Below are 27,221 nucleotides of genomic sequence, written 5' to 3' on the forward strand. Positions count from 1 at the left end.
AAAAAAATCAAATCGAAATATAAATTACATACACGAATTATATTTGCACAATTCCGCATATGTATGATTACGAAGATGTGCATAGCAATTCACGTTGATAATGTATGCGGATTACATACGCCGAAAGAACGGGCAATAATTCGTTCCGGTCCAAACGTCACCATGGCGCTTCGGGCGTTATGATTGTGCAAAAATCGCAATCTCTCTTGCTAAAAAAATCATTATAACGCGCGACTACAATTCCTTTATTATGCTAAAAAGAAAAATTCGTACATTCGAATACCATTGCGTTTGTTTGAAAACAAAAAGAAAGTTTTTCGGCGTGACAATACAGATATTGCGCAAGCTGCAGGTCAATCAGCGCGTGGACCATCAACTGTTGTGTTTCAAATAAGGCTTTTCAACTTTGCATAGCGTTTGTTTTGTCACTAAAATGGAAAATATTCCTAAAGCCATTTTTCCGTATGCGATTTCATATCCTAATACGGAAAACATCAAGTCAATACGCAATATGTACATAGCTCGGTGTTTGCGTTAATACTAACCAGCGAGAGGTTCCCGGGTTCAAGCCCTAAGTTGATCCCGATTGAAGTAAATTTATTCCGAGTATTTCTGCAGTGCTGCTGGACATACTTGGATATTTGTGACTCCAAGTCGATCGTTTCCTAACGGTTTGCCAATTTATCTGATTTCATTGTTGAAACAACTCTACATAAAATTGGCAAAACCATCCTACCTACTAGTTAAATATGATTCCAAATTTATAATCTATAACAAGCTGAACCCGGCATGCGTTGCAATGCTCCAATAACGCATGCAATTCCCGTCCCCGTTTCTCGATGTGTTTCGATAAGTGAATGTTTCAGTTTCAAATTAATACTTAAGAGGGCTCTACACCCGAAACCTTAATTTTGTTGCCGTTCCTTTCTTCGATATATGTATATATTGAGTGAATGCGACAATATATATCAATATATATATATTGAGTGAATGCGACAGTTGCGCTTCGACCAGATAATACGTATTTTAAATCGACAAATTCGAGGTTTCGTATTCTCCTATTTTCTCCTCCAAAACCGAACCAATTTAAAAAAAAAATTCATCATTGGTATGATAAAGATATTTTCTGTGCAACTATGTGCGTATTTTTTTTAAATCGACCGTTAAATAAGCACGCTGGACTCTTTTCGTGGGTGTAAAAAAGAGGCGATTTTATAGATGTTTGGCGGCTCCTAGCTCCTATAAAAAATAACTAATCAAAAAAATAAAACGATAGATGCATCCCAATGGTGGATATCCATAGCATATTAAAAAGTAATTTCTCTAGTGCCATAATTGAGGAAGGGAGAAGTGTAATACGTTTGTATGGACAAGGCGCTGGTGTTCAGCCCTCTTAATAATCAAATTAAATTACAGTAATGATAATTTGTCGGAAAAACACAGACAGCGAACACATTTGAAAAATGTATTCAATTGTTTGTTTATTTTACCCTAACAACGCAGGTGGCGACGCGAACACATTTGAAATTATTGCGTTGCAATGCCACTCATTCCTGTTTTCCCGTTCATGTTCCCGTTTTTAGCGAGTTTTTTTTACAAAAACCATTGCGAGTATGCACACAATAGCTCATGTTTCATCCCAATCGGTTGAATGGTATAGGAACGCATACGTGACAGAAAGATAGATAGACAGAAAGATAGACAAACATTGATTTTTATATATATATATATATATATATATATATATATATATATATATATATATATATATATATATACATATATAGATATGTTCAAGTTTAATACTATAGCTTTCGCTCAGGAGTAAAACCCGTAATGGCATAATGGTAAAATATAAATAAAAAAAATTGTTTTCTCTATTGAAACACAAAACATACAAAATATTTCATAGCTCCAACCATTATCAATATTAAATCGATACAATACAACGTTGCTGACATTTGGCGTTAAGTGTTACATACATAAGTAGATAAAGCAATCTGAGATAAAATTATGAAAGTGATTCCATTAATACAATAGTTCAAAAGTACCAGTTCAACAACTTATTTTACATACGTACATATACGCCGCTTGCTGCAACATGTTATCACTTTCCGTTTGAAGTTTCCTGTTTATGCAATCTTGCCAATTAGTATATTTAAGGATAAGGAATCAAATAGAAATTTCATTTAAAAATCTGGTAGCTGAGGTTTACATACATATGCTTCGACATAATATTGTATAATACCTGCAAATCAGTGGCGTGCCCTGTTTTTGCCGCACGGTCTTATTTACGTGTACGCGAGCAGGATACAAGACTCGGTATGACGTCATCTAGTTCCCTTGTATCTTGCTCGCGCACACGTAAATAAGGCTGTGCGATAAAAACAGAGAAATTTCCACGGCATACTAATGCTACGTATACGTATAAAATAGTTTGTAAGATTAGGGGACTCGGTATGACGTCATCTAATCCCCTTGTATCCTGCTAGCACACAAGTAAGTAAGGCTGTACGACAAAAGCAGAGATATTTTAACGGCACGCCACTGTTTAGCATGTACGTATGTGTGTACGTATGGATAAAAGGCTAGGGTCAACGTCAAGTCAATGCATTATTTAAAAACGTAAGCGTGGAATACAAATGTTCAATGCTCATAGATAAAGATGTTAAACGAAGATTAATGTCCAACTCGAGCAAATGTCACATACAAACACAAAATAACGCTAAAAATGGAATGCAATATGGGAATACAAAATTTATGGGTGAACTTTACGTGACTTTCATACTTCGTCGAGTAGACGTACCGACCTGGTTCGTTTACGAGCTTTTGAAACACGATATGTATGTATGTATTTATTATTCTACCTGTTTTAAGATATCTTTCAAAGGTTTTTTTTCTAATTTAGAGGAGTAGACCAGGTGGTGTTAGTCTTCCGGGTCTGCGTTACACTTCCGTGTCATCGTTGATTTTAATTTTGGAAACGGCTACATTGGCCGCTTGAGTGACTGGCTCGCATCCAATAAAGACAAACGGCCAAAATGCAATGTTCACACATGTGAATATTTTTCGAGACTAACGCGTGACCACTGTCTGTCATCATCGTGACAAAGTGCACTACGACAACAGAATGGTGATATGAAAATTCGCACAAATATACATTTGTTAAACTAGCACCTGAAAAACAGCGCTATTATTTCGCGCCAAATGCATACAATATAGCAGCGGGAGTTAAATAACAACTGTTTTGATATGCAAATGTGCGAATGAATAAAAATACGGCACAAAGCGGACATAAAATGCATAAAATTATTGTACACAGATAACATTGAGGTCATTGCGGTTCGCAAGTATCGATGATATATGTAACGATGAGTCTTTCTCACGAAAAAAACTTCCTAGCACCCGATCAAGGTTGCTGCAATTAAAATGCATGCATTATCTTTATGGCGAGAAAAAAATGCATACAAAAAATGATTGGCCATAACCGCAAAAACCAAACGTTGCGTGATGCGCTCTCGAATTACGTGTTCTCGTTATTACCATTTATAATATTTCGTGTGCATGTAGAATTATTATTATTTTTTAACAAAAAAACGAAGAAAAAGTGGATTGTTGTTGTATTATGCAACTATGATGTACTTTCACGAAGGCGAACAGCTCGATGGGCCGGTTTTCGGGTCATTAAAACCGAACGCACTCGGCTATGACAAGGTCTTGCAAAAATTATTTAAAAATTTCGCATATACGGTAAAAATCGACCGCAAGTAGAATTGAAAGTTTAATGATCCATATCGAAACCTTTTCAAAGAGCGAGTATGCGAATGAAATATTTTAGACATTGTTTCAAACTGCTATTTAAATATAGTAATGCAAAATACGACATTAGTCACATAACAGTGTACTGGTAAAGCTATGTATATATAATATAAATCAAAAATCAGTTCAAAATCCGACCAAATACAATGCTGACGAGGTCTTGTAGTTAATAAAAAAAAACACATATCGACCGTCTCCTGTTAGAATTTTCCGATTTTTCTAGCTCAATTGTCTGGCGGATTCGATAAATCGGTATCCTCCCCCTTATATAAATGCTACCCACATAATGTATTTTTCGCAAATTTGCCGTGTCAAAAAAAATTAACTGTCCATAGATATCTCTATTTGTATTCTATATACTGTTGTGTGAAAAATTGTTAGTACTTACAGTGAGCGACAAAAATAGGTACGCAGTAGCAAAATTTCATTTTATTCGTATATATCGCAATATTTTTCATTTAAAAGTTTCTGAAATCATGACTAGGATCATTAAGATAATAAAACAAGACAAATTATTAATTATATTGATGTATTTATTGAGATATTGGAATTATTTACGAAATGGACAAATTTGGGAAAAAAGTATTGGCAGTTCTTCGGGAGTTTTTAATTTAATTTAAAGCGGTTTTCACGGTATACATTTTTTAAATGTTTCCTATTAATAATATATACATAAAACAATAATATATAAATAAAATAAAGCTTAATATTTAGTAATTCCCCCTTTGTTTTTGATTACTGCCTCAATTCTTCTGGGCATAGAATAAAACAATTTTTTTATAACATTTGGGGAAATATCCTTTTCCCATGCCTCCGTTATTATGTTTTCCAGCTCTTGAAGCGTTTTTGGATTGCAGGCTTTTACTTTCCTCTTCAAAATCGCCCATAAATTTTCGATAATGTTCAGGTCTGGACTGTTCCCGGGCCAGGTAAGGGATTTAATTCCCAAACTTTCTTTATAATTGGTTATCTAAAACAAGTCGATGATATTTACCACATAAAAAAACAAATTAAAGATAGAAAAACGGTTTGATAACTTACAGAACGAGCCCGATATCAAGGTGCAGATTCGTCCTGAAATATTGGTTCAGCGACGAATTCTATGAGTGCTTCGATGGTGGGTAAAACACGTTCCCGTATCGTGTTTTCGTATTGGATGGCATTCATGGACCTTCGGACGAACTCTAGCGCCCTTATTCCATATCCTGTAATGCACCCCCATATCATGACATACGGGGAATGCTTCGCGGTCGCGAAACACAACTTGCGTGAAAACATACTCCACTTCTACGGCGAACTGTGGTCTTCCCATCTGATCCAATAAGATTCCAATTAGATTCATCTGAAAAAACCACCCTGTACCAGTCCTCTGATATCCAATTCTTCTTGTCCTTGGCCCATTTCAACTGCTTTTTCTTCATTGAAACCGCCAGAAGTGGCTTTTTCGCGAATTTGATCGCTCTAAACCCTAATTTATTCAGCTTCCTTTGGATCATACGGGTATGTACTGCTGTGGATGATGAAGTGTAAACCTCATCCCTGATTTTAGAAGCAGTAATAAATTGATCTTGAAGAGCAGCACGTTTTATGACACGATTTTCACGTTCCATCAATTTTTACTTCCTTCCAGATCCTGGAGCCCTTGTTAATAATCCTGTATCACTGTATTTTTTGATGAATTTTCTCACAGAACCTTCACTGAACCCCACCCGACGAGCAATGTCTCGATACGCGATTCGCTCTTTCGTAAGAGCCAAAATTACCGCTTTTTCATCGGTCGACATTTGGCGTGCGGACGACATTTTTCCGATGCGATGCTATTGCAACCAAAGTTAACGCGAAACTAAATAGGGAATTGACCATCAGCTTTGTAAATCTTTGAACCAACGGTTACACAGAGTTGTGTAAAAAAAAAAAGGTTGGGGTCTCATTGTTTACGGCAGGTAGAGAGGTTTGTTTCGCGCTGTTTGTCCGAAATCTATGTGCGTACCTATTTTTGTCGCTCACTGTATGTAAAATTTGACCATATTTCCGCCTTGGGATAATTCATGTAATGGCACATATGATAAATTATATGTTAGTAAGAATAAAATAAAATAAACATTGTGTTAAGATAATTATTAATCTAACATGAGAAGATACTGCAGTATGAATACCAACTATTGTACATATACATATATGTATATAATATAACACAAAACACACCCACAGTATTTACTAGTATCGAGTACGATTTCAATAGAATTCAACTTGATGGCTAAATGCAAACTAGAGCCATTTCTAAAAGGTCATCATTGGCTAAGTGTATTTATTACGTAAGGTGAATGATTCAGAAATGTTTAATTAGTTCATTGTTTAGTGATTAGTTAAATATATGTACATACTTGCTGCAAACATGCATTTGGAAAAATACGGGTTTTCTACATATTTATGCAATTCTTTACGAAATTAGTAATTATGTGCAACAGAAGGCGTTTAATAAAGTATGTAATATTTCAGCACTTTTCGTGTGGGGGGCGGGGGGCTGCACCAAAGCAATTCCAAAGAAATAAATATATTATTAACACAACGTTTATCACGTTTATATATTAACGAAAACCACTACCGAAGTCAAACGAGCCTCATCGTGTCCAAAATTAATGGTCGACGTAGTAAACTGTACCCGTACGACACGTGATACAATTAGCAATTGCTAATTAAACTGCGGCTACATTCACTTAATTAAAAGCATGTATACGTACACGTATACATATATGTATATTTAAATTCACACGGGATGGTGGTATCATTTGGCACTTCAAAATTCTAAAAGCCTCGCACTTTCGTACGAGGTTATCTAAGGAGGAAAATGACTCTGGGCAAAATTGACGAGAGAAAATTCACCGACGGCAATTGGCGGCCGCGAGAAGAAAGGGTTATTAGCAGCTTTCTCGCCGGGCAACAAAGAGACGATTGCGTAAACGTGTGGCCAACAAAGAAACAACGATACTTGCTTATCGTCGACGCTTTGAGATGACGCGATTTCAACGTCAGGAAACGGAACGTCGCGGTTTTGAAACATCATGGTCTGAGTTGTTCTTCTCAACATCAATTATGTATGAGGGTATATTTATGGGAAGGGAAAACCTGGTACATACATAGGAAGTACCCATAGCGATTTGTAAACAGCAAAAGTAACGACTTCAATTTGGCAAATTGCGCTAATATTACTGGGGGTACATGTAGCGCGTAAAATTTTATCATAATTGCCTTTTCGTTTTAAGGAAACTCGGAAGCTGTTTGTCGGTAACGATGTCGATCTTAGCAGTAATGTAATAAGGCGTATTGTCGAATGTATACAGCTAAGGCCACCCACCAAAGAAAAGCGACTTATTTGGACAACGAATTCAAAGGATCGGGTTTAATCCACGATATGGTTAAAGTTTCATTTGAATTTCTAAATGGTCTGCACTGCAGTATTATTATCTCTTAGCTGCTAAGACTTAGCAGAATCTGTTTGCTATTAAAATTCGTCAGTGTTCATTCGTGAGATACTTCCTATCAGAAAACCAAAATATATATAATATATCTAAATCAAAATGCTAAAATGAATTGACTCCAAAAAAACTAAAAATCCTCAAGCCATGGTACATACATATGTACGTATATAAGATGAGGCATCAAATCTATTATACATTGTATATGAAACGGTCGCTCTTGATTAGTACAGTCGTAAAAATCGATCGTCACTGAATAATTTGATCTCTCATCGTTTCAAGTACTCAAATGGGACATTTCAAGGCTTTGTCGCATAAAACATTAATTATTTTGGCATGCACAGTTTCACTCAAAAAGGTTTCTTAATTGAACACGAATGTAATTTGAATTCACAAGTGACCGACTTCTTAAATATTTAAGGAGTAAAACACACAGAGTGGTACGTGTTTTTTTTAGATACTTAATTAAACATGCTAAAAAACGCAGCACCCCCTAGCCCACATACAAGAGAACACAGTCCCAAAAATCACCCCCCCGAAGTGTTTTCGGTGATATTTTATCTTTATATTTATCCTTATTAACGGTGAATCCCACATTTGAAGAAATGTAGGAGAAAGTTGTCGGTTGCATATGGATATACACACACGCGCATCCTCTAAAACATTCTGCACGTGCAACTACACCCGAATTTGGTTCGGGAAACACCCACTGTCTACAAGCCAGGGACGTGACGTCCCATACTACTCAGTGTGTTTTCGCCCTAATTGTTCTAAGAAGCTATTCAGTATTGTTCTTGCGTCATCAAAATAAGACAAACATTGCAATGCCTGTAAAAGTTAGATATAAGAAAAGAACTAGAAAGATGGCCTCATCAGACTTTGAAAAAAAATGAGATAAAGATAATAAACATTGAGAAGCAATGAAGGAGACTTAAATTCAGCAATCGATAGATAATGACTAAAGACGTCAAAAAGTGAAGAAATCGAAACTTGATTCAATAATCAAAAAAATACAACATTGAGTAATATGTACGTACATGCAATATTCTAATGGACAGACTCGGATTAAAACGAGCTCAAAATGTGACACAACTATTGCTCAAAACTACAGAATAAGCCCTAAAAAAACATCGTCAACATTTTTATCATAAGAACATGCATGCTTAATACATACTGAGCTTTTAAGTACGTGTATGAAACAATATATGAATAAAGTGAGCATGCATTTCAGATAAGGCATTAGAGTGGGCAATGACCCACCGTAGCGTACATCATTCATAAAAGCATAAGTGCCCGTATACATATACATACATAAAGTTGCTTTGATGAAAATCCTAGATGTGCATTCAGCCGTGAAATCGAAAGTATTTAAACCGATAAAGCATTAAATTATCAAAAGTTGTCTGACTCGTCTATAAAATCACTCAGCAGTTGATCTTTGAGCTGGGCAGTGTATAAAAAGATAGCATCGGTGCAGAAATGGACAGACAGACTTAATTGCCGGGGCGCCGTTCACATTCGATTAACGCGTCGTCACACATACTGCGAACAAATCTGTCGTTAATCGAATCAAACGATGTAAACAATATCGCTATTATACGCATTTACACTCGTTTGATTTCCGCTCGTAACAATAGGGAGAAATAATTTTTGGACACTTTGGGCGTGCTAGAGTTTCTTTCAATGTGCAAGAATATCTAAAAAAAAACACATGCCGCGTATTATTCTGTATGTCTGCGCCATAAAAGTTATTTAGAACTTATTAAGAACTTACAGAGTATAAAAATCTTGTAAAAAAAGTTGACAACTGAACGCATGACGAGAGAACAAACGACTATTGAAGGCACGAAAGCTGAAAACGTGCCTTTGAATACAGCGAAAAGTGAACTTATAGACCACTGAACACAACCCGCCTATCAGAATTTACTAGTTTACCTGATTTCATAGTAGGAACGGTTCCTCCATCAAATTGGCAAAAACCATCCTACCCACTATGTCACCACTATTTGAATATGATTTCAAACTTTATAATCTATAAATGTATTTATATGTACAAGTTTAATACCATAGATGTCACTCAAGGGCAACCCGCAATGAAATCATGGGGAAATAAATTAATACATCATCCAATATTAATTTGTATATCGCAGCAGTCAGCTTTCATACATTACAACAACGTGACGGTCACTTTGACCTTTGGTAACTAGGATTAAGATATTTCTATGCTTTTTAACAAAAAATCAAAATAATACTTAACTTAATTATTTATTTACAAAAAAAACTTAACATAACAATAATACTTAACTTGACTTTTTTTGCATAAACAGATTAAGAATACTTACATACATATGTATATAGTAAACATTATTATATATATAATAATTTAAAATTATGTGTATAACCAATGCGATGCTCTTTCAAGTATACGAGAGTATTATAAAATGTATCGTGTACGTTTTCTTTAACGTGTTTCAAGTTGAACGCGTATGCTCCAGTAAACAGAATTAATATGAAGATATAAGGCAGTGTTCTAAAAGTCAATAAAGGAAAACGCGAGCAACGGGGAAGGGGTTGAAAAACAACTCGGATCCGGAAAAACAACGGAATAAATGAACGTACGCACATACATATTATATGTACATATGTATGTATAAAGGTGATCGAACTTTCCAACGGATTTTAATCAATCGAATATACACATACATATGTATGTACGTTTAATTTGCACGTACGTATATTAAATTTCTGTATGGCGAAATCGACAAATCACGTTCCGAATACAACAGTTATGAACGAATCGATCAAAATTGTGCAATTAGTCAAGACCGTGACATATGTTTATCGAGAACGGAATCAACTATGCTTTTTAATAACTGTGTCTTACTTTTTCTTTTTGATTTTGTATTGCAGATTTAACAGGAATTTTCTAATCTTTAATTTATTTATGATTATTTTGGTTCGGAAGTCTTATATTAAATATTCGTGCGACGATAAAAAAAGATTAGGTCACGCATAAAAAAGGGTGAATTTGATAATGCGGTAAAACGAAAACGCTGCGACGACGGAAATTGCAATTTTTTCCGCAATAAATACACGCAGGTCTTTCAATAGCGAATTTACGAGGCGATAATGCTTATGAGATCAAAAGGCCGATTGCTGCTGGTGTGTCTGCTGAAAATTTCTTCTTTTTTTTTTTTAAACAACCGATCGGCAATTTTTCATCAATTTCCTCATAGTTTCTTTTGATATTTTTGAAATAAAAATAACTTTCCTTGCAGTAAAGAAACAATTTATATTCTAAAATAGATGTGATTTTTCAAAACTTCCGCTTTGGAAAAAGATCCAAACTGATGGACAAAACGTAACCTTATCCTTGAGCTTGATATACAGCCAAGGAACAATTGGTTGTAAAAAGGGGACGATCGATTGGTCATATACAAAGCAGACTTATATTAGTGTGATTGATGTTCCTGCGGGAAATGTAACTTACAGGTACACACAGGTAGAGGAACCCACGAGGAGAAAAGGTTAGGGTCCAGGTGGAATATACCTGAATAACAACATATTTATGTGCTGCATTTCCTGGAAGGATGATCTGTCCGTATGTATCTACTACCTTTTTAAAAGCGAATGAAAGATTTCACAATAATGCGTAGTCATGATGAAATTGTACAAAATTTTACAACATGCAACGATTTCCTAACATAAACATAATGAAAACCGTACATGTATGAATGTCAACTGAATGTCTGAAAGTGCAAATGCAATTCATTACTGACGTCGAATGTATGTATTCAGGTTATATTGATTCAACTTGAAACATTATATTATATACATATGTACATTTTAGGATATGTATTCGTTAATTTTCATCAGTTGAATATCTCACAGAATACCTGTGAATGGATGATAAAATATGTTTTTCGAAAGAATGCGAATTTTAGATTGATCGACATAATACGCCAACGAAGTTTAAAAAAATTGAGTGAACTCTCACGATATGTAAGTAAATATTAAATGTATAAAAATCGTCAAGTAAATAAAATATTTGTGTATGGTACATATGTATGTATGTATGTACATATTCAAAGCTCAAGTGTTTCAAAACTTGTGAGCAGACGAGTGGAGACGAATGATCATTAGAAACGTCTATATAACGAGATGCCCAAGGCGCAACTCTAGGGTGAATTTTGACATAAGAATCAAATATAAAGCATTCACAATTAAAATAAAATTTAAAGAAACCCGGAGAAATGCACATACGTATTATCATTTTTTAGTGCGGCAGAATGCCAAAGGCGCAAAAGACGTGAGTTTTTCGATATGACGCACGAATCAGCGGTCAGGAAAAAGTAAACATTTCACGGATTGCGATTTTCGCCGATGTAAAGAGTATGGCAGATTTAAAATTGCCAAAGAGTTGAATTTACAACAAAGAATTGATGGATCGACGCAGCATCCGCCATTAAAACGATCAACTTCGTCTCCAATTATACGCTTCGTTGATGATGAACGATACTATAATGGCATCCTTGATTCAAGTCAATGACAGGAATCACAATTACGGTACATTTCGAGTGACGTCACTCAGATATTAATGAATGAAGTTTTTCCGGGTGAATTGAGTACGATATGATCTATTCCTGTAATTTGTGTGGTACAGATGATAAACAGTGCGAGATAGCAAGGGTCGTATAGATTGAGAAATTCTCTTCCGTGAATCAATGGTAAATTCACGTGTATGTTAGTCGATTGGTCGAAAATATTGTAAAGGTTTCAGAATTAAACGAGGTTATACAATATAAAGTATATATGTAGATTATGTCAAAAAAAAAAGGAAAAATGAAATGTGCCACTAAATATAGGAGATATCTGTATGTTTATTCGGAAGTAACATGTTACTGACAGAAGTATCCAACTTCTACACAATCGTATGTGTTTAGTAGAAACGTTGATCTATTTGATGTTTAGAATTCGGTAAAACGGGTAGAATTGAGACGTTCGAAGTGAATTAAAACGCCCAGTATATATCCAAGATTTGATCAAAAGTTGTTAGGAGCAATGAAAAAGTCTAGCTAGATGATACAAAATCATTAGAACTTGTGTTGTTAATAATTTAAGTATAGCTCGCCGCAGCATCTTATGAATTTCGCTTTGAAATGTACTCCTAACAACGAAAAAATACACAAATTAGTGAAAAGCAGAATGTGTTGATACACATTTTTTTAACTCCTCTTGTAACAACTTCAAAATCTGGTAGCAATTACAAAATAGAATATACATACATACAGAAATTAAGTAAATTTATATTTAAAACCCTGTTGCAATGGCAAAATTTGACACGTTTTCCTCTATGAATGTATATATGTATGTACATGCACTTTTTTGCCAGTATGTTCAAAATTTACTACTCTAAAATTGCACAACGACCATCCGTGCCAACATGGTGGCCATAAACCAGTCTTGTCTTCCTGTCATCTGATACGTCACCGGCGAGAAACGATCCGGTTTGGCCGGCGAGGAGTACCGGTACGGAGACGAGGAGTGTGCATAAAGACCACATCTTCATTAGCATAACAGTCATAAGTTGTCGTTTTACTTTTATACACATAATATACGAGTATACTGAGTAAAAAGAGCGACTACATTGTTGTCACAGGTCAGTCGGAAGAAAGAGTGAGTCGAAAAACCGGATAGCACCAACGTGACTCACTAAACAATCTAAATTTGATAAATAAATAAATTGAAAATATTTTCAGTTCGGAAACAACATCAAAGTAATCTACCCTATCGCTTGACGTAATTAAAGCATTCTTTTCAATTAGGAAAAACCTAGAATGGATGACTTTGATAATTAGTTATATAGATTAATCGCACAAAAACCTTATTGTTCGCTATAAAATGGCGGATGTAGACGACCATTTCAGATTTCTTTGTCGCCAGGTATTCTTTTTGTTTGAAAAAGCTCTAGTCATTAACATCGAGCGTAAACGTACGATGAAACTAGTATGTAGTACATATACGAATAATGCGATTTTAATATGGTTTTATTAATCGATATATGTAACATCGACAGCGCGTGTTTATAAATGTTTAAATCTAACACGGTCAAATACAGCACATGGTAAACTATAATTTCCGGTTAACCGATGATTTGATTCGATCGTCAGAAATACGCATGTAAGCACGAGCATTACCAAAACGATACAGTTACAGAATACAAAATTATATCATCGACGACCGACAAATTCCGCGAAGCAGAGCAGAGCGAGATGATCCGCAGAAGAAATTGTAAGTCATACCGCGTTATAGAAGACAAGTAGGAAGAGAGGTAGGTGAGAGAAGTGGTATAATAAAAGGCGTTACGACAAGAGACAAAGCAAACGTTCAATAATTCGCTCCGCATGAGCAACTGACACGCTCTACTGACTGATTTACTTCCACTTCCAATGTGTATTCGACTTCTTCCTTCACAACAAAACACGCAACGCAGCAGTTGTGCCGCAGCTGCAGCGGCAGCATTTAAAATCAAAGGTGCCGTGTGTCAAAATGCATCCGACAGCTTGATAAGAAAGGTCATACAAAGAAGAGTCTCAATAGGAGGTGTATGCATGTAGGCGATCGCCGGCTAAAAACTCCAAGGATTAGAAAGTAGGAGACTGTTGCCAAATAATGCGACAAGTAGAAAAACGAGAAAATATCAGTAGGTAGCTAATTAACATATTCAATTATATAAAGGTGTGCATATCATTCTGAGTGAAATCATCTTCATTTCGGTCATTTTTCTTATGTCTGAGGGTCGTGACTTTCCCGTTTTCTAACTTCCATGATGCGGTCCGTCATGGTCTTCCAGCCTTCTCGACATTCCGCAGCTCGCAGTGACTCGACTACAGTTTTCCCAGTAGCAGCCCAGAACTGGTCAATCCATCTTGGGGATCGTCAACTTCCTCTGCTTCCCTCAACGCTTCCTAGAACAATCAATTTTTCCAGGCTGTCCTAGTCTCTCCTCACGATATGCCCAAAGAACTGGAAGATACGCCTAAGACAAATGATAGCCTATCCCTCAGCTCTTGCAGGATGGAGGCATTGGTTCTTCTCGCTGTCCAGGAGATTCTAAGGATCCGTCTCCAACACCACACCTGAAAGGGTCTATTATCTGCCTTTATCGTACCGTTCATATCTCCACTCCTTATAGAAATACGAGGATGACCAAAACTCGGACCAGACGCTTTGTAGACTAGGTGACCTTTCCAAATTTGGACCAGTTTTGACATTGAGTTTTTCGCTATGCCGATCCGCCTTTTTGAGTAAAATAGACATTTTTAAAACAATACTTGGAACGATATAAATTTGAGTCCAACTTATATTGCTTATACCAGGTTGACACGACACGAGTGCACTCAGATCGCGTCCATTGATTTGGTGACTCAGACGTTACTCGTAACGTGACACCGAGTAGCATCCGAGTGATGTTTTACGTACTCGATCCGAGTGTAATCGTATCGTGTGGACCCGGTAAGAGAAGACTTTATTGGGTTGATTAGTTTTCAATTGTGTTTTTCGGTAAATGATTTTATTATACATACGTAAAGCGATGTAGAAAATAAAGCTTAAATAATTATTAAAATAAAGCTAATATAAGTGGTACAAATTTATACTTATGTTATTGGATAAAAATTATTGATCGGTTTAGAAAATGCGAAAATTACTCTGTAATATTTATGCCGAAACGAGCGTTAATGCCTTGACCATATGGTGCACGTTCGCCACAACCCCACATACGTACACACAGAATTTACTGACATTATTTATGACACACGGAAAATTATGACTTATAGTGATTACACGGTATGATTACAATCGATATCGTCTCTGATTGGACTTCTCCAATTCCCACGCCCGCCCAACTAAACTACACAGCTCACGCTGAAAATACAATTATAATTTGACGACGCATTTTAGTCTCTTGAGAGTCTGACATTGCCTTTTTCCCTCAAATAAAGAAACTTTCATTTGTTTGCAAACTTTAGAGCTCGCTTTTCACTCCGTATAAAGTACGAAAGCACACCCTCTTCCCAAAAGTGGGGGTTTGAGGAAGTCTTAATTCCCAAAGCGCCGCCCTCCCGATTACAATCCTCTTTCCTCGCATAATATAATACATAGTATGTTCATATATGCATATATACGTATATGAGGGTGTAATTTTTTTTTCAGTATTTTGATCTTGTACAGATTGCGGCCGCGTGCGTACTTTCGTCCCACGCGAAATTGCTGATTTCTTAGAATCGAATGGAATTGTGTGACGTCAATGAGGTAAATAATGAAGTAATAACCATGCGTTATGTAAATCAATGATGAACGAAGAATATCGAGTGTGTTTACGTAAATCTTCAAGAGGGTACTACATATAATACATACATACATCCACTTCAGCAGCAAGAGTAACAGAGTGAGCGGGCGAATTCACATGAAATCTCCAATACTGTCTCTACGTGTATGTATGTACAAGTGTACTTCTATTAAAAAAAAAAAACTTGTCCCGAAAGAATCCCCTTTCATACAAAAAATAAAAGAAAACTTATAAAATAATCCAATTACTGATAGAGCACTTGTTTCGAGATGAGGGGTCGAATTTCTGTACATTTAATTATAAATAAATAGACTTTCAACTGTAATGAAGTGAAACAAAAATTAACAGTCATGTTTATACATTTTCATTTGAAAGATGTTTATACATTTCAGACCTACATAAATGTGGTCATTCACGCATATTTCACGCGGTTTTATCAAAGACTAACTTAGATAAATTGGGAGATAATAATTTGTTCACAATATAATACAATCGGCCGGGTGATCCTTTCAACTTATTTAAATTATGAACAGAGCATTATACATAATACATATGTGATATGTATGTATATTAATAGCATTTTTTTTTCAATAGAGAACTTTAGAAATTTTTATATCTATATGTAGATATAATATTGTATTCTTAGCAAAATGGTGATATATCGACGATTTGACTAAACCTAGTCACGAAACTATGTAAATCTAAGATACCTTAAAATTGAAAGATCGTTAGCTGGAATAAAGTCATTATCATTTTAATATTGTCCTGATGTATTGGAATCATTAAAATGTTGCCTTGAGTCTCGTAGACAATTATTGTGCTCTAGGAACGCGATATGTAACTACGAAGTTCAATATTTTTGTCTATACAATCTCAAAATCACAAATATATCTGTTGATAGTCTCAAAGTCGAAAAAAATATATCTCTTGTAGGGTCTCTGCCGACAAATCTTCTTCACCTTAAGACTGGATGCACACGACGGACTTCTTGTCGAATAAGCCAAGCTCAGACTACGAAAAGAAAAGCCGTTGTCTACTTCGATCATATCAGAATTATACTTTTTTTTTAAATCACAGTCCAACCGCAATTTAAAACAACAAGCAATTACAATGAGGAGAAATTAACAGAAATTAAGACACACAGAATCGTACGGCACAGCATGCCTAGGTAAACTGCAGCTGTGAATGGGCGTATTTTATGTCATCGTTAATTCGTAAACCAACAGCATAGATCATTGATTAGCGTGTAATACTTTCAATTGTGTGGTCATGGGTTCCATCCCTGGCTGCGCTGCTGGCCAGCCCTTGGATATGTGACTCCAAGATAAATCGGTTCCTACCAGAGTTTGCCAATTTATCTGATTTCATTGAAAAATGTCCAACAAATTGGTAACTTTGTCCTATTTCTCGCAAAATTCGAGTTTACAACATATCGAAATTCGGCAATTTATATATAGAAAAAATACTGCAAATGCAAATTTATTAAAAATTGGTAAAAAGTTTTTCGTAGATGTCTGTAAAATTATGATACTCTGTAAAATTACAGTATAAATTGTTCATCGATGTTTTTAATCCACCAGGAAGGCTATTTAGGGTTTACCTGTTAATCTTAGACCACACTAAGTGGCACTGCACTGCAGTGAACTCAAGGCGGCCAAATATTGTTTGTATGAAGTTGCATAAAATAGAACGTACAACGAGTGGCGCGACACAGCGCGTCAAGGTTGCTTTTTGTACCAACTCTGATGTGCTGCGCTGCTTCGCTGCAGCGCACAGTGCGGTCAGACCTTAAGGCAACTTTGACGCGCCACTCATAGTGCGTTCTATCTCATACAAATTCATAAAAATAATATTTGCACGCCTTGAATCCGCTGCAATACAGTGCCGCCTAGTGCGGTCGGTCCTTTAAGGCACGTACGCACGGTGATATACATATGTAAATATGTACATACAAATATATGCATCGCTTTGGTTTTGAAGTACCGCAAAAGCGATGCATCGATTGATGAAATTTTGTGATCGTGAGAGCTTTGGGCAGCAGTGTCACCCTAATGGTTTCCATGGGTTTCCAGAAATCAAAAATTTCCGGAAACCCGTTATTTAATCTAAGAATTCTAATTTGAGCGACACCACTCCCTGGCTTTGGGACTGTGCCGAGAGGTAAATAATACACTATGGCTGACTATATACACACTCGGTCGATCCCCTACGGCGTGAAGATCCTCCTTGACAGCAGAATTCCCTCACGCGTCGATCTCTATGTGTTTGTCGCGGAGTTAGTATTGAAATTTGGGTTAGTTTTGGGTGGTGGAGAGAACTTACGCGACTAGGCCCCCCAGGAAGGCGACCGGTCCACCGCCAATGAGGCGTATCTTCCTGTGGCAGGAGTCGAAGAGGGAGAGGCGGGCGTGGGGCGAGGGCGGCAGCCCCACCAGCGCTGCGGGGGCGCCGCCCTGGTGCGCCGGCGAGCGCAGCATCACGCGCGCATAAGCGCCCCCGCCACGCGCCACGCGCACCGCACTACACACCTCACACCACACTACACACACCTTACCAATCACACCTGACACAACACTGTATACACTTTCTCGGATATTATTTCTTATTCCTTATCTATAAACACTGCCTTCAGGCCGAGGGGCGATTGATCTCGATGCTCGGCTTTTGACGATAAACTGCAATTAATTTTGACATTAGCGGAGAAACACTCGTGTAGCGCGCGACGATCGCACTATGCATGTACAATGGTGAAAGGCGGTGAGTGAATTGTATCTACATGTTCATTTGAGTATGTGTGAGCAGAATGCAATTTCATCGAACGAAACTGATTGTCTGTTGTGTTATGTAAACTGTTCAAGCGTAACGGGATGCATGTGTGACACAGTGTCGAATTCGCGACGCACACACTCGACTTCAAGACTGTTTTTGTATGGTAATCTTTCGTCGTTAATCTATTGTATACTACACATATAATCTAGAATAGTTCTGTCGATAAGAATTGATTATTTGGGCGTGTTCATTGTTTGCGAAATTGAATGATGTGTTAGGTAAAATGTGTAAAAAAAGTTTTGAACTTATTTGGATGCAGTTTTACAAAAAAATATTTACCCCACGTGAGAAACATTTCAACCAACAAAAACCTCGTACATTTTGTTTCCACTGACATAAAATTTAGTGATTGTACATATATGTAGATTAATACAATTTACAATTCGACAAAATTTAATCATTACCAGAGAGGGGGGGGGGGGGGAGAATATGGGGTAAAATTCCAGGGCCCGGACTACTCAAGGGCCTCATGTCGGGACGTTCGACTGACCATTTGATATTTTATATTATTCTACATAAAATACATACATATATATAATCCATGCATTATTTGAAATCGTACCTGTTTTATATCATACTTTCTTAATCAATTATTTAAAAAAAAAAATAACAATCAACAAATAGGTATTTTTCTAATAGTTTTGACATATTTTTCGCATATTAAAAATATATCTATAAGATCTACATTTTAGTTTTTCATAGGACCCAGAATTATTTTCCAAGGGCCCGGGATTCCTCTAGACGGCCCTGATCATTACTAATGATAATTGCATTCTATTTACAGAATTCTATATTGAGTACGGGTCTGATTCACTGCATCGAAAGTCGAAAGATCGAAAATAATGTATGCATGGTAAACGGACTATTTCACATATCGTCATAAAAATCGCGAAAAAATTTAGATTTTTCGACATTCGCTAAAGTCACATTCGATGCAGTAGCGGCCACCGATAAATGTAGTACTATCATAGTGTAACTGTCGTTCTACATACATACATGCATCAAATGTACAAAACAGTTCCAAATAGAAAAATAAATTTTCCGTGCAAAGAAGTCTTTTGATGTGATTCATTACCCAAAAATATCATAAAATCAGTTGATTCAAAATGATAAGGAAAGGTCAAATCTTATACGTATGTATATATTTACTGTACGTTTTATTTAAAAAACCACATTATCCTCATTGATATATGATAAACAATTTCATATCTATAGACGTCACTCAACCGTTCATATAAATCCTTTCAATTCGACTATTTACCGTACGCGCGAAATTTACCATCGAAGTGTGTTAAATTTTTTACCCACACTTAGTGAGTATTGCACCATGGACTGATTAAATAACAGTAAAATTCAATTCAACGCAAATTTACTCGTTAATTTAACGGTTCAAATCTAAAAAAAAAAAAAAAAAAACAAAACCACACAGTAAACTTTAACCGGTTCACGAATCGGTCGAAATGACCACCACGCACTAGTACGATTGGCTCGATGCCCACCATCAGCCGCACAACACACAGTTTAGCAACAAACCGGAGGATATTTACTCTGTCGAGCACATGCGGTTACACAGAGTTTATAACCGGTTCCGCGACACAGCGACTCGGACCGAATAAGCTTTGAGGATCCCGCCTTCCGGTAGGGATGTTTCGCAACAACCTCTCAGGTGAAAATAAAAACAAAAAGGAAAAACTAGGTCGACTATTAAAAACAACACGGTCGATATGTCACATTGGAGTAAAAGAACAAAAAAAAAGTAGTAGCGATCTCCCGCTGCGTTTGAAAGCCAGTCTGAATGTGTGGTGTGGAATGAATATATGTGTGCTCGTTAGGTTAGGGATGATATGTGTGTTCGCGAACTTGTATGTGACGGTTGCGGCGAGTTGACAGTTGATCGGAGTGGGAGTTAACAGACGACGCGACACGAAAGACGTGCGAAGCGGCCGGCAGCAGCGGCAGCACTGGTGCAGCCAGTTGTCCGCAGGCCAGCTGACGGCAGCTAGAGCGCTAGTAGCGAGTGCGAGTCGCGCACGGCGCATGCGCGAAGACGCAGTGACTTTGCGCCTGCGTAAACGATCGCGTTTCGCTCCGACCGAAACATGGTAGCGTCCGAAGCGGCAACTTCGAATTTATGAATGGTCGCATTTGCATACGATCACGCGTCCTTTGCCGATTTTCAATCTAAAACGGTCGTCTTTCAGGATGAAAAAACCACGGTTCGATGGAATTCGGACGCACAAATCATCAACCATATTACAGTGAAATTTTTATTTTCAGTGAAATTATAATTTCACTGATTCAAGCAGTGAGTACGGATGTAACAATAGAATTACAAATTCAATGCCAGTGAATTTGTAATTCGAACGCACAATTCACCATGCGTTCAAATTACAACGTGCGAATTCGAATTACAATGTACGAATTCAAATTACAACGTACTAACAAACCCTAACTTAAACATTTATTTATTTTATTTTTAATTTGCATACATATATACCAAGAAAGCCTAATAGGTAAACCCCAATACGCCTTCCTAGATAATTAATTACAAACATTTTGATTAAATAAATCGCTGTATTTCGAGAGGCTGAAGAACACGAACTTAACAATTGATTAATTAATTAATTAATCCATAGAGACAGTTATGGATTTAGACTTATTTGTACATACATTTTTACATATTGTCCATAAATCAAATTCAGATATTTGTGACATAGCGGGTAGGATTGTTTTTGCCAATTTATTTATTTTAATATACAAGTATACCACAGTGTCTTTACAGGTCACCCCAAGGAACAATTTGATGAAGGAACCGTTACAACAATGAAATCAGATAAATTGGCAAACTCTGATTGATAGGAAACGATAAAAAATATCCAAGTCTAACCAGCAGTATTAAATATTAGCACGGGATCGAACCCGGTAACCACCGAGCCATACTGCTGGCTATTTTAACCTTAAATAAAACCAATCCTAACCTAACCTAACCTTAAATAAATAAAACCAACTCAAACTTACACTAACCTAAAATAAATAAGTATTGGCTGCTAAAGTATTATGATGTGTTTGCTTCCGCATCTAATCCTACAAATGCAACATCAAAAAAATCCAAATCAAAACAGATAGTGGACCATGAGAAGAGTGGGAATGGATAGGAGCGGGGTTGCGAGGAGGGCGTGTGAGCGCGAGTTCGACATCGGAGTGGGGATAGAGAAAACCGGGGTTGTGATGTGGGGTGGCGCGATTTGTGTCGGCGACGCCCTATCATCCAACTCCAAAATTATAATTTCACTAATAAGGACCAGTGAATATGTAATTTCCCTAGTGGTATGTGAATATGTAATTTCACAGTGCAAATGTAATTCGATATAATTTCACTGTAACATATGTACATATACAAGAGGTAGGTGAAAAAATGTGTCATGCTTTGGGATGAGGGATACCGTTCGACGGAATTCGAACGTCGCCACACACAATACTTTATAAAATTTCGCAAACAAAATTTTCCCCTTGTTCGATTTGTTTCATAAAAACATGCAGCAATTAAATACATATTATATACATACACAAACAAAACCATTCTGTATAGGATTAGTAGATACTGAAAAGTAAAAAAAAAAAAAAAAAAAAAACGGTGTGTAAAGGAAGGCAGGGGCGGTGCACTTTCGAGGATTCTGTCGAAGGTGAGGAATATTCTGTTGAATAATTTAAAGTGAAAGCGTATAATTTTTGGATTTCGTTGTAACTAAATATTAGTTCGCAGCTCATAATATACATATGTACATATCGGCATCCTCATTATTCACAGCCATTCGTCATCCAATGCTGGATGAAGACGTCTTCAAAATTCTTCCATTCGTCTCTGTTTTGGGGAATTTTCATTCATCTTATCCCACATATTTTTTTGATTTCATCCACCATTAAATGGTTTTAAATTTCGTACAACATAAAGGTACTACACATAATAGTATGTATATTCTTTTAAATATAAATATTATAAAAATCTATAATATCAGTAATTTACAGAAATTATATTTTCTTCTTGAAAAATATCTACCTAGCAGAGCATAGATTCGCGAACATGTTTTCATTCGTTTCTCTTTTGGGCAAATTTCATCCATCTCATCCCACACATTTTTCTGATTTCATCCACCTTTCTCCCATGTGGCCTTCCTTGCGAGGACTTTTTTCATTCATCTATCATTCGTTCTCCTAACTAGGTGACCCAACCATTGCCATTTAAATTTATTAACTCTATATTACCATTACATCAGCCATATTTGTCATACTTCTAACCCACGCAGTACATTTTATATCTCTTTATGCTAAGAATACAGCGTTCTATACATCTTTGAGTGCACTGGACCTTATGCAGCATTATGGCGTTCAATGCCCAAGTTTCGCATCCATACGTCATCACTGGCAAGACATATTAATCGATCATCTTTTAATGCACCGCTAATAAAAACAATGAATCATATATATGTATATATTAAACTATCTGCTGAAGGAATAAATTTCATATTCGTTAAAAAATATACGAAAGTTTACATATTATAAAAAATACAAAGTTCACCCTAGATAAGCTTGATACACGGGTGCATATTATATTATGCAAATCCTGCTAAATGTGCAAGTAGGCGTATTAAAACTACATATTGCAAGTAAAGAAGAAGAAAGTCAAGGGCACTGCACTTTCAAGGGTTCCGTCAAAGAGAAGGAACATATAGAATTAACTTACAAATGAGGCACTATAATCCTTTCTCAATAATCTTACATATATTATATTGATGTATGCCGTTACTTATTTGAGATATAATCTAGGTAATCACAACATCGTAAAAGCGTCATCCTTCAATCATAACCAAATTTAGTATTATTATACAAACACAACCTGATAAATGAACAAAGATATAGAAAAACTATAATTACGAAAATGACATACGTACGTCTATTTGTACTTGTATGGTTCCGAAAATGTCGATACATACATATACTTTGCGGTATCATTCGACCACTTTGAAGTCCTGCAACTGCTATACGAGTTTGCAGTAATACTAAACTTAACACCTATGTAAGTGTCATTTTAATAATTTGCAAACGTATGTAATTAAATGGTTGGTGATTACATCCCAAATGTGAATCGCTAACAGGATAACCGCCGCTACGAAAATCGCTCGCGAGGATCTCGTATCGCACGAAAATTCGTCGCACAGGAGAATTGCCGTACAGAAAACTACCCAAATATTGGTCAGAAAATGCTTTTTTTTTTACGAGATTTCGGCAATTTTGAGCAGTTTTCTGTACAACAATTTTCCTATGCGACGAATTTTCATGCGATAGGAGATCCGCGCGAGCGATTTTCGTAGCGGCGGTTATCCTGTTAGCGATTCACATTTGGAATGTAGCCCGTTTACCAATTAAATATCTATATATATTTGTATTTATGTATAATCGTAATAAAACGCATATATGTACATGTGTATTTATGAAAATAATAACAAGACCATATTCTAGTACTGCACGCGAAATTGTCGATCGGTAACCTTGCGCCCGTAATCTGGGCAAATATATAATATATTTTTTACAGCGCGTAATGGAATGACGCATTTATAAGGTTAGCACGCATTATATAGCCGAAAAGAAAAAGCTCGAGCAGCACGTCGAAGCTCGGTCATGCGACGTCAGCTGATCGTCACGCACACGCGTTCGAACATTGCGTTGGCAACCGAAACGCAAAAACAAAACCCAACACACTATCGCAAAAGCTCACCGATATAACTATCTCCTTCTCCCACGCACAGCACACAGTGAGAAAAAAGAGACAAACGAAGGTTCCGTTCTACGGCCAAATTCATGCAGGTACAAGATTCCTTCGCTACGAATTTTAATACAAGAATTAATTTTAAGCATAAAACCTATACAATAATGCGACTGTGTAGCAATTCACCAGGGCTGTAGATTCGTCCGACAATTTCCCACTCCGACTCCTTGAGCTGAATTATTTTCCCATTGGGATAATATCTCTGAAGTACTAATCGGGGTAGCGTATATATGTTTCCGTTAAATTATATTCACCAGTTGTGATATATTTTATCTGGCGTTTTAGATATGGTGACCATTGGTACTGTTTTTACCAGTACAGCACTGGTTTTTTAGTATCTGTCGTGAGATAAAACCAGTACACTTTTTTATCCAATAGATGAATTTAAATATATGTACAAATTTTTCAGCGTAAATTGTGTCTTCTTCAAAAATATTGTTAAATTAATCAAATATTGTCTTTGTTTAACAGGAACATATGCATCTGCCGAAGGACTTTTTTCTTCGATCAACAATATGTGATCTTGCGATAGAACGCAATATTGAATGTTAAAACTTTAAAATGGTTGCTAATCGATAAAATAATTTTAACCAGTTCTGTGTAGAATTTAATAAGAGCATTTTTATCCTAGTTTTTAATAATGGTTAATAAGGTTTAATAAGTATTTAGAAGAAAAAAATGATTTATTTTTTGATAAAATGTCCTGGTTTTCAATTTGAAAAACATTATCACCTTAGTTTTAGATCATTCGAATTCGAATACAAATTATTTAGTAGATATACGTGTTTCTATAGGCGAAAAAACAGTTTCACTGGTGCTTACCAGTAATTGTGCATATAGCATGTAGCTTTGACAGTTCCGATTTTTTTTACAGAATCCTTTAAGATTCAACAATGCGTTAATATTACTATTGCGAATTATGGAAAAGGGTTTCATATTACGAAATATGGGAAGCTCTCGATGGATGGAATTTTCGAGTGCCAGATGTTTCGTGATCGAGATTTTGGTGACGTTTGCGAGATGGCTTTGTACGGAATAATCACGTTATTGTAATAAAATGTACGCATTTGTAGTAATGGATTTGTCAAATATAGGTCCTCTCCTCACTTTGACCTAAGCGCGAGAAAAAGACACTGCGTCTCAGATCTGCATTTAAGTTACTCTCATCGCAAACATGAGCCTACACTCAGAGACGTCCACCGAGTTCTGTTCGAATAATTAATCTCATAGATGATCAAATTATTCCATAGGTTGGTAAGGCGGCATCTAAGGGCGGCACATTTCAAAAGAAGAAGAAAAATATATTCAAATAAAATTGTGATTAAGAAATGGGAGTATACATTGTCAATTGAAATAAGTATGTAGTTGAGTGCATCCTAATTTATTTCATTAAAATTTGTTTCAGAATATATTTTCGATATAAAATGTGATTTAAATTTATTTTTTTAGATTTAAAATTATGAAACAAATGCTTTGTATAATATTTTTAGACAGGCCGGCTTTTTGAACTTTGCCTAAGGGCCTTATTTTACAAGGGACTTTATTGCCTACACTTTGTAAGTAATTCAATATTCAAATACATTTTTAGGTAAAAATAAAAGCGATTTACATATATGCGAAAACGGAGTCAGAATCGCTCGATTTTTAATGACTGCTCCACAGCCCTGCTATTTATGTATATACTACACACATGTGATGGTGCGAATTTTCAGCAAGTTGTGCAAAATACGTCGTACACTTAAATTTTCATTTAAAAAATGTGAAATTTTTGGCAGAAGTCGTATATACGACGACGCCTACGCTCAGACTGAAAAGAAAATATTTTCGGACAAACAAAAAAAAACACAACAAACAACACAAGACAATGATCCTTACTTATTACGTCAGTAAAACGTAAAAATATCATGTATCAGAATTTGACCTACTAATTTTGAAACGTGTCTGACGCTGATGGAATATTTTTAAAGAAAACCGTGGTTTATTGAAAAGATTACTTACAGCTTTTGCTTAAATAGTGCGACGACAGCGTTTGTGTATACGCTTTTCGATGGACAAAAGACTTGAAAGACTCACCTGAAAAAAATAAAAAATATATATATTAGTAAAATATAAACACGCTTTCTCTGCATTTTATTTCATAAAAGAGTGGAAACTTTCTTTCTGACACATTTTAACGTGTCATATGCTTAACAACGATGAGAAAGATTAAACTTAGGCATCTGCGATTTTAGTATTTGCCGTCGTGACTATTTAATAGAAAGATGTTTTTTTAAATAATAATGAAATAAGAATATTATTGTTTAAAATGTTTTGAAATCTTTTTACGTTTTTTAATTTGGGTTATAGTGACATAAATTGGGTTATAGGTATACCTATATCATTGCTATGACCAAAATGTCAACACCATATTTATAGTCTTTGTTCTGTACAAACAGAACATTTTTCTCAAGTCGATTCTCAAGTACCTACCCAAAAACTGAATTCTTCTAAAATAGAGGGATTGTAAGTTTCAATCCTTAAAATCTTTAAGGAGTGTTTCAAGAGAAAATAGTACATAGAAGCAAGATAACTGAATACAAATGAACTTGACATAAAGGTACTAAATAATATGATATAAAAATGAGTAATAGCCATACTATCACAAGCATTTATTTATTTACTACAGTTAAGTTGTAGTGACATTACAGATATACTCCAGGGCGTCACTATAGCTAGGATATATACATATGTACATGAAAAAAACAATTAAAAGATACAAAAATAAAAATACATATAAAAATGTAAGCAAAAATAAAGCATAAAAATAAAGAAGATGAAATATGAATAATTAAATATGAGAACACATATACGATCTCAAATTGAACAATCCCTCAGAGTATGTACAAGTAGCGAAGAAATTTTATACCCAATATATACCCAATAA

General features: G+C 35.9%; 1 protein-coding gene and 1 long non-coding RNA gene across 7 annotated transcripts in view; both read right to left on the bottom strand.

Annotated features, from left to right (window-relative positions):
• Window positions 1–27,221, bottom strand: part of Mob2 (MOB kinase activator 2) — a 175,726-nt gene that overhangs the window by 81,794 nt on the left and 66,711 nt on the right. Inside the window, exons 1-2 of one of the 6 annotated variants that reach the window (XM_077433245.1) lie at window positions 20,335–20,480; window positions 17,968–18,320 (exon numbers count right to left, since the gene is read on the bottom strand). The exons of the other annotated variants lie outside the window; for them this stretch is intronic. Of the exons in view, the coding sequence (XP_077289371.1) occupies window positions 17,968–18,122 (155 nt within the window). The 5' untranslated portion in view covers window positions 18,123–18,320; window positions 20,335–20,480. Of the gene's footprint in view, window positions 1–17,967; window positions 18,321–20,334; window positions 20,481–27,221 lie in introns of those variants that run through there. 6 annotated transcript variants of the gene reach the window in all.
• Window positions 2,900–7,789, bottom strand: LOC143913449 (uncharacterized). The gene is made up of 3 exons (XR_013260710.1): window positions 5,827–7,789; window positions 4,099–4,202; window positions 2,900–4,042 (listed from the first exon to the last, which is right to left on the bottom strand). It is a non-coding gene; the product is annotated as an uncharacterized LOC143913449 (long non-coding RNA).

Source organism: Arctopsyche grandis, chromosome 6 (genome assembly GCF_051622035.1).
Source record: "Arctopsyche grandis isolate Sample6627 chromosome 6, ASM5162203v2, whole genome shotgun sequence".
In the NCBI taxonomy this organism is placed as follows: Eukaryota; Metazoa; Arthropoda; class Insecta; order Trichoptera; family Hydropsychidae; genus Arctopsyche; species Arctopsyche grandis.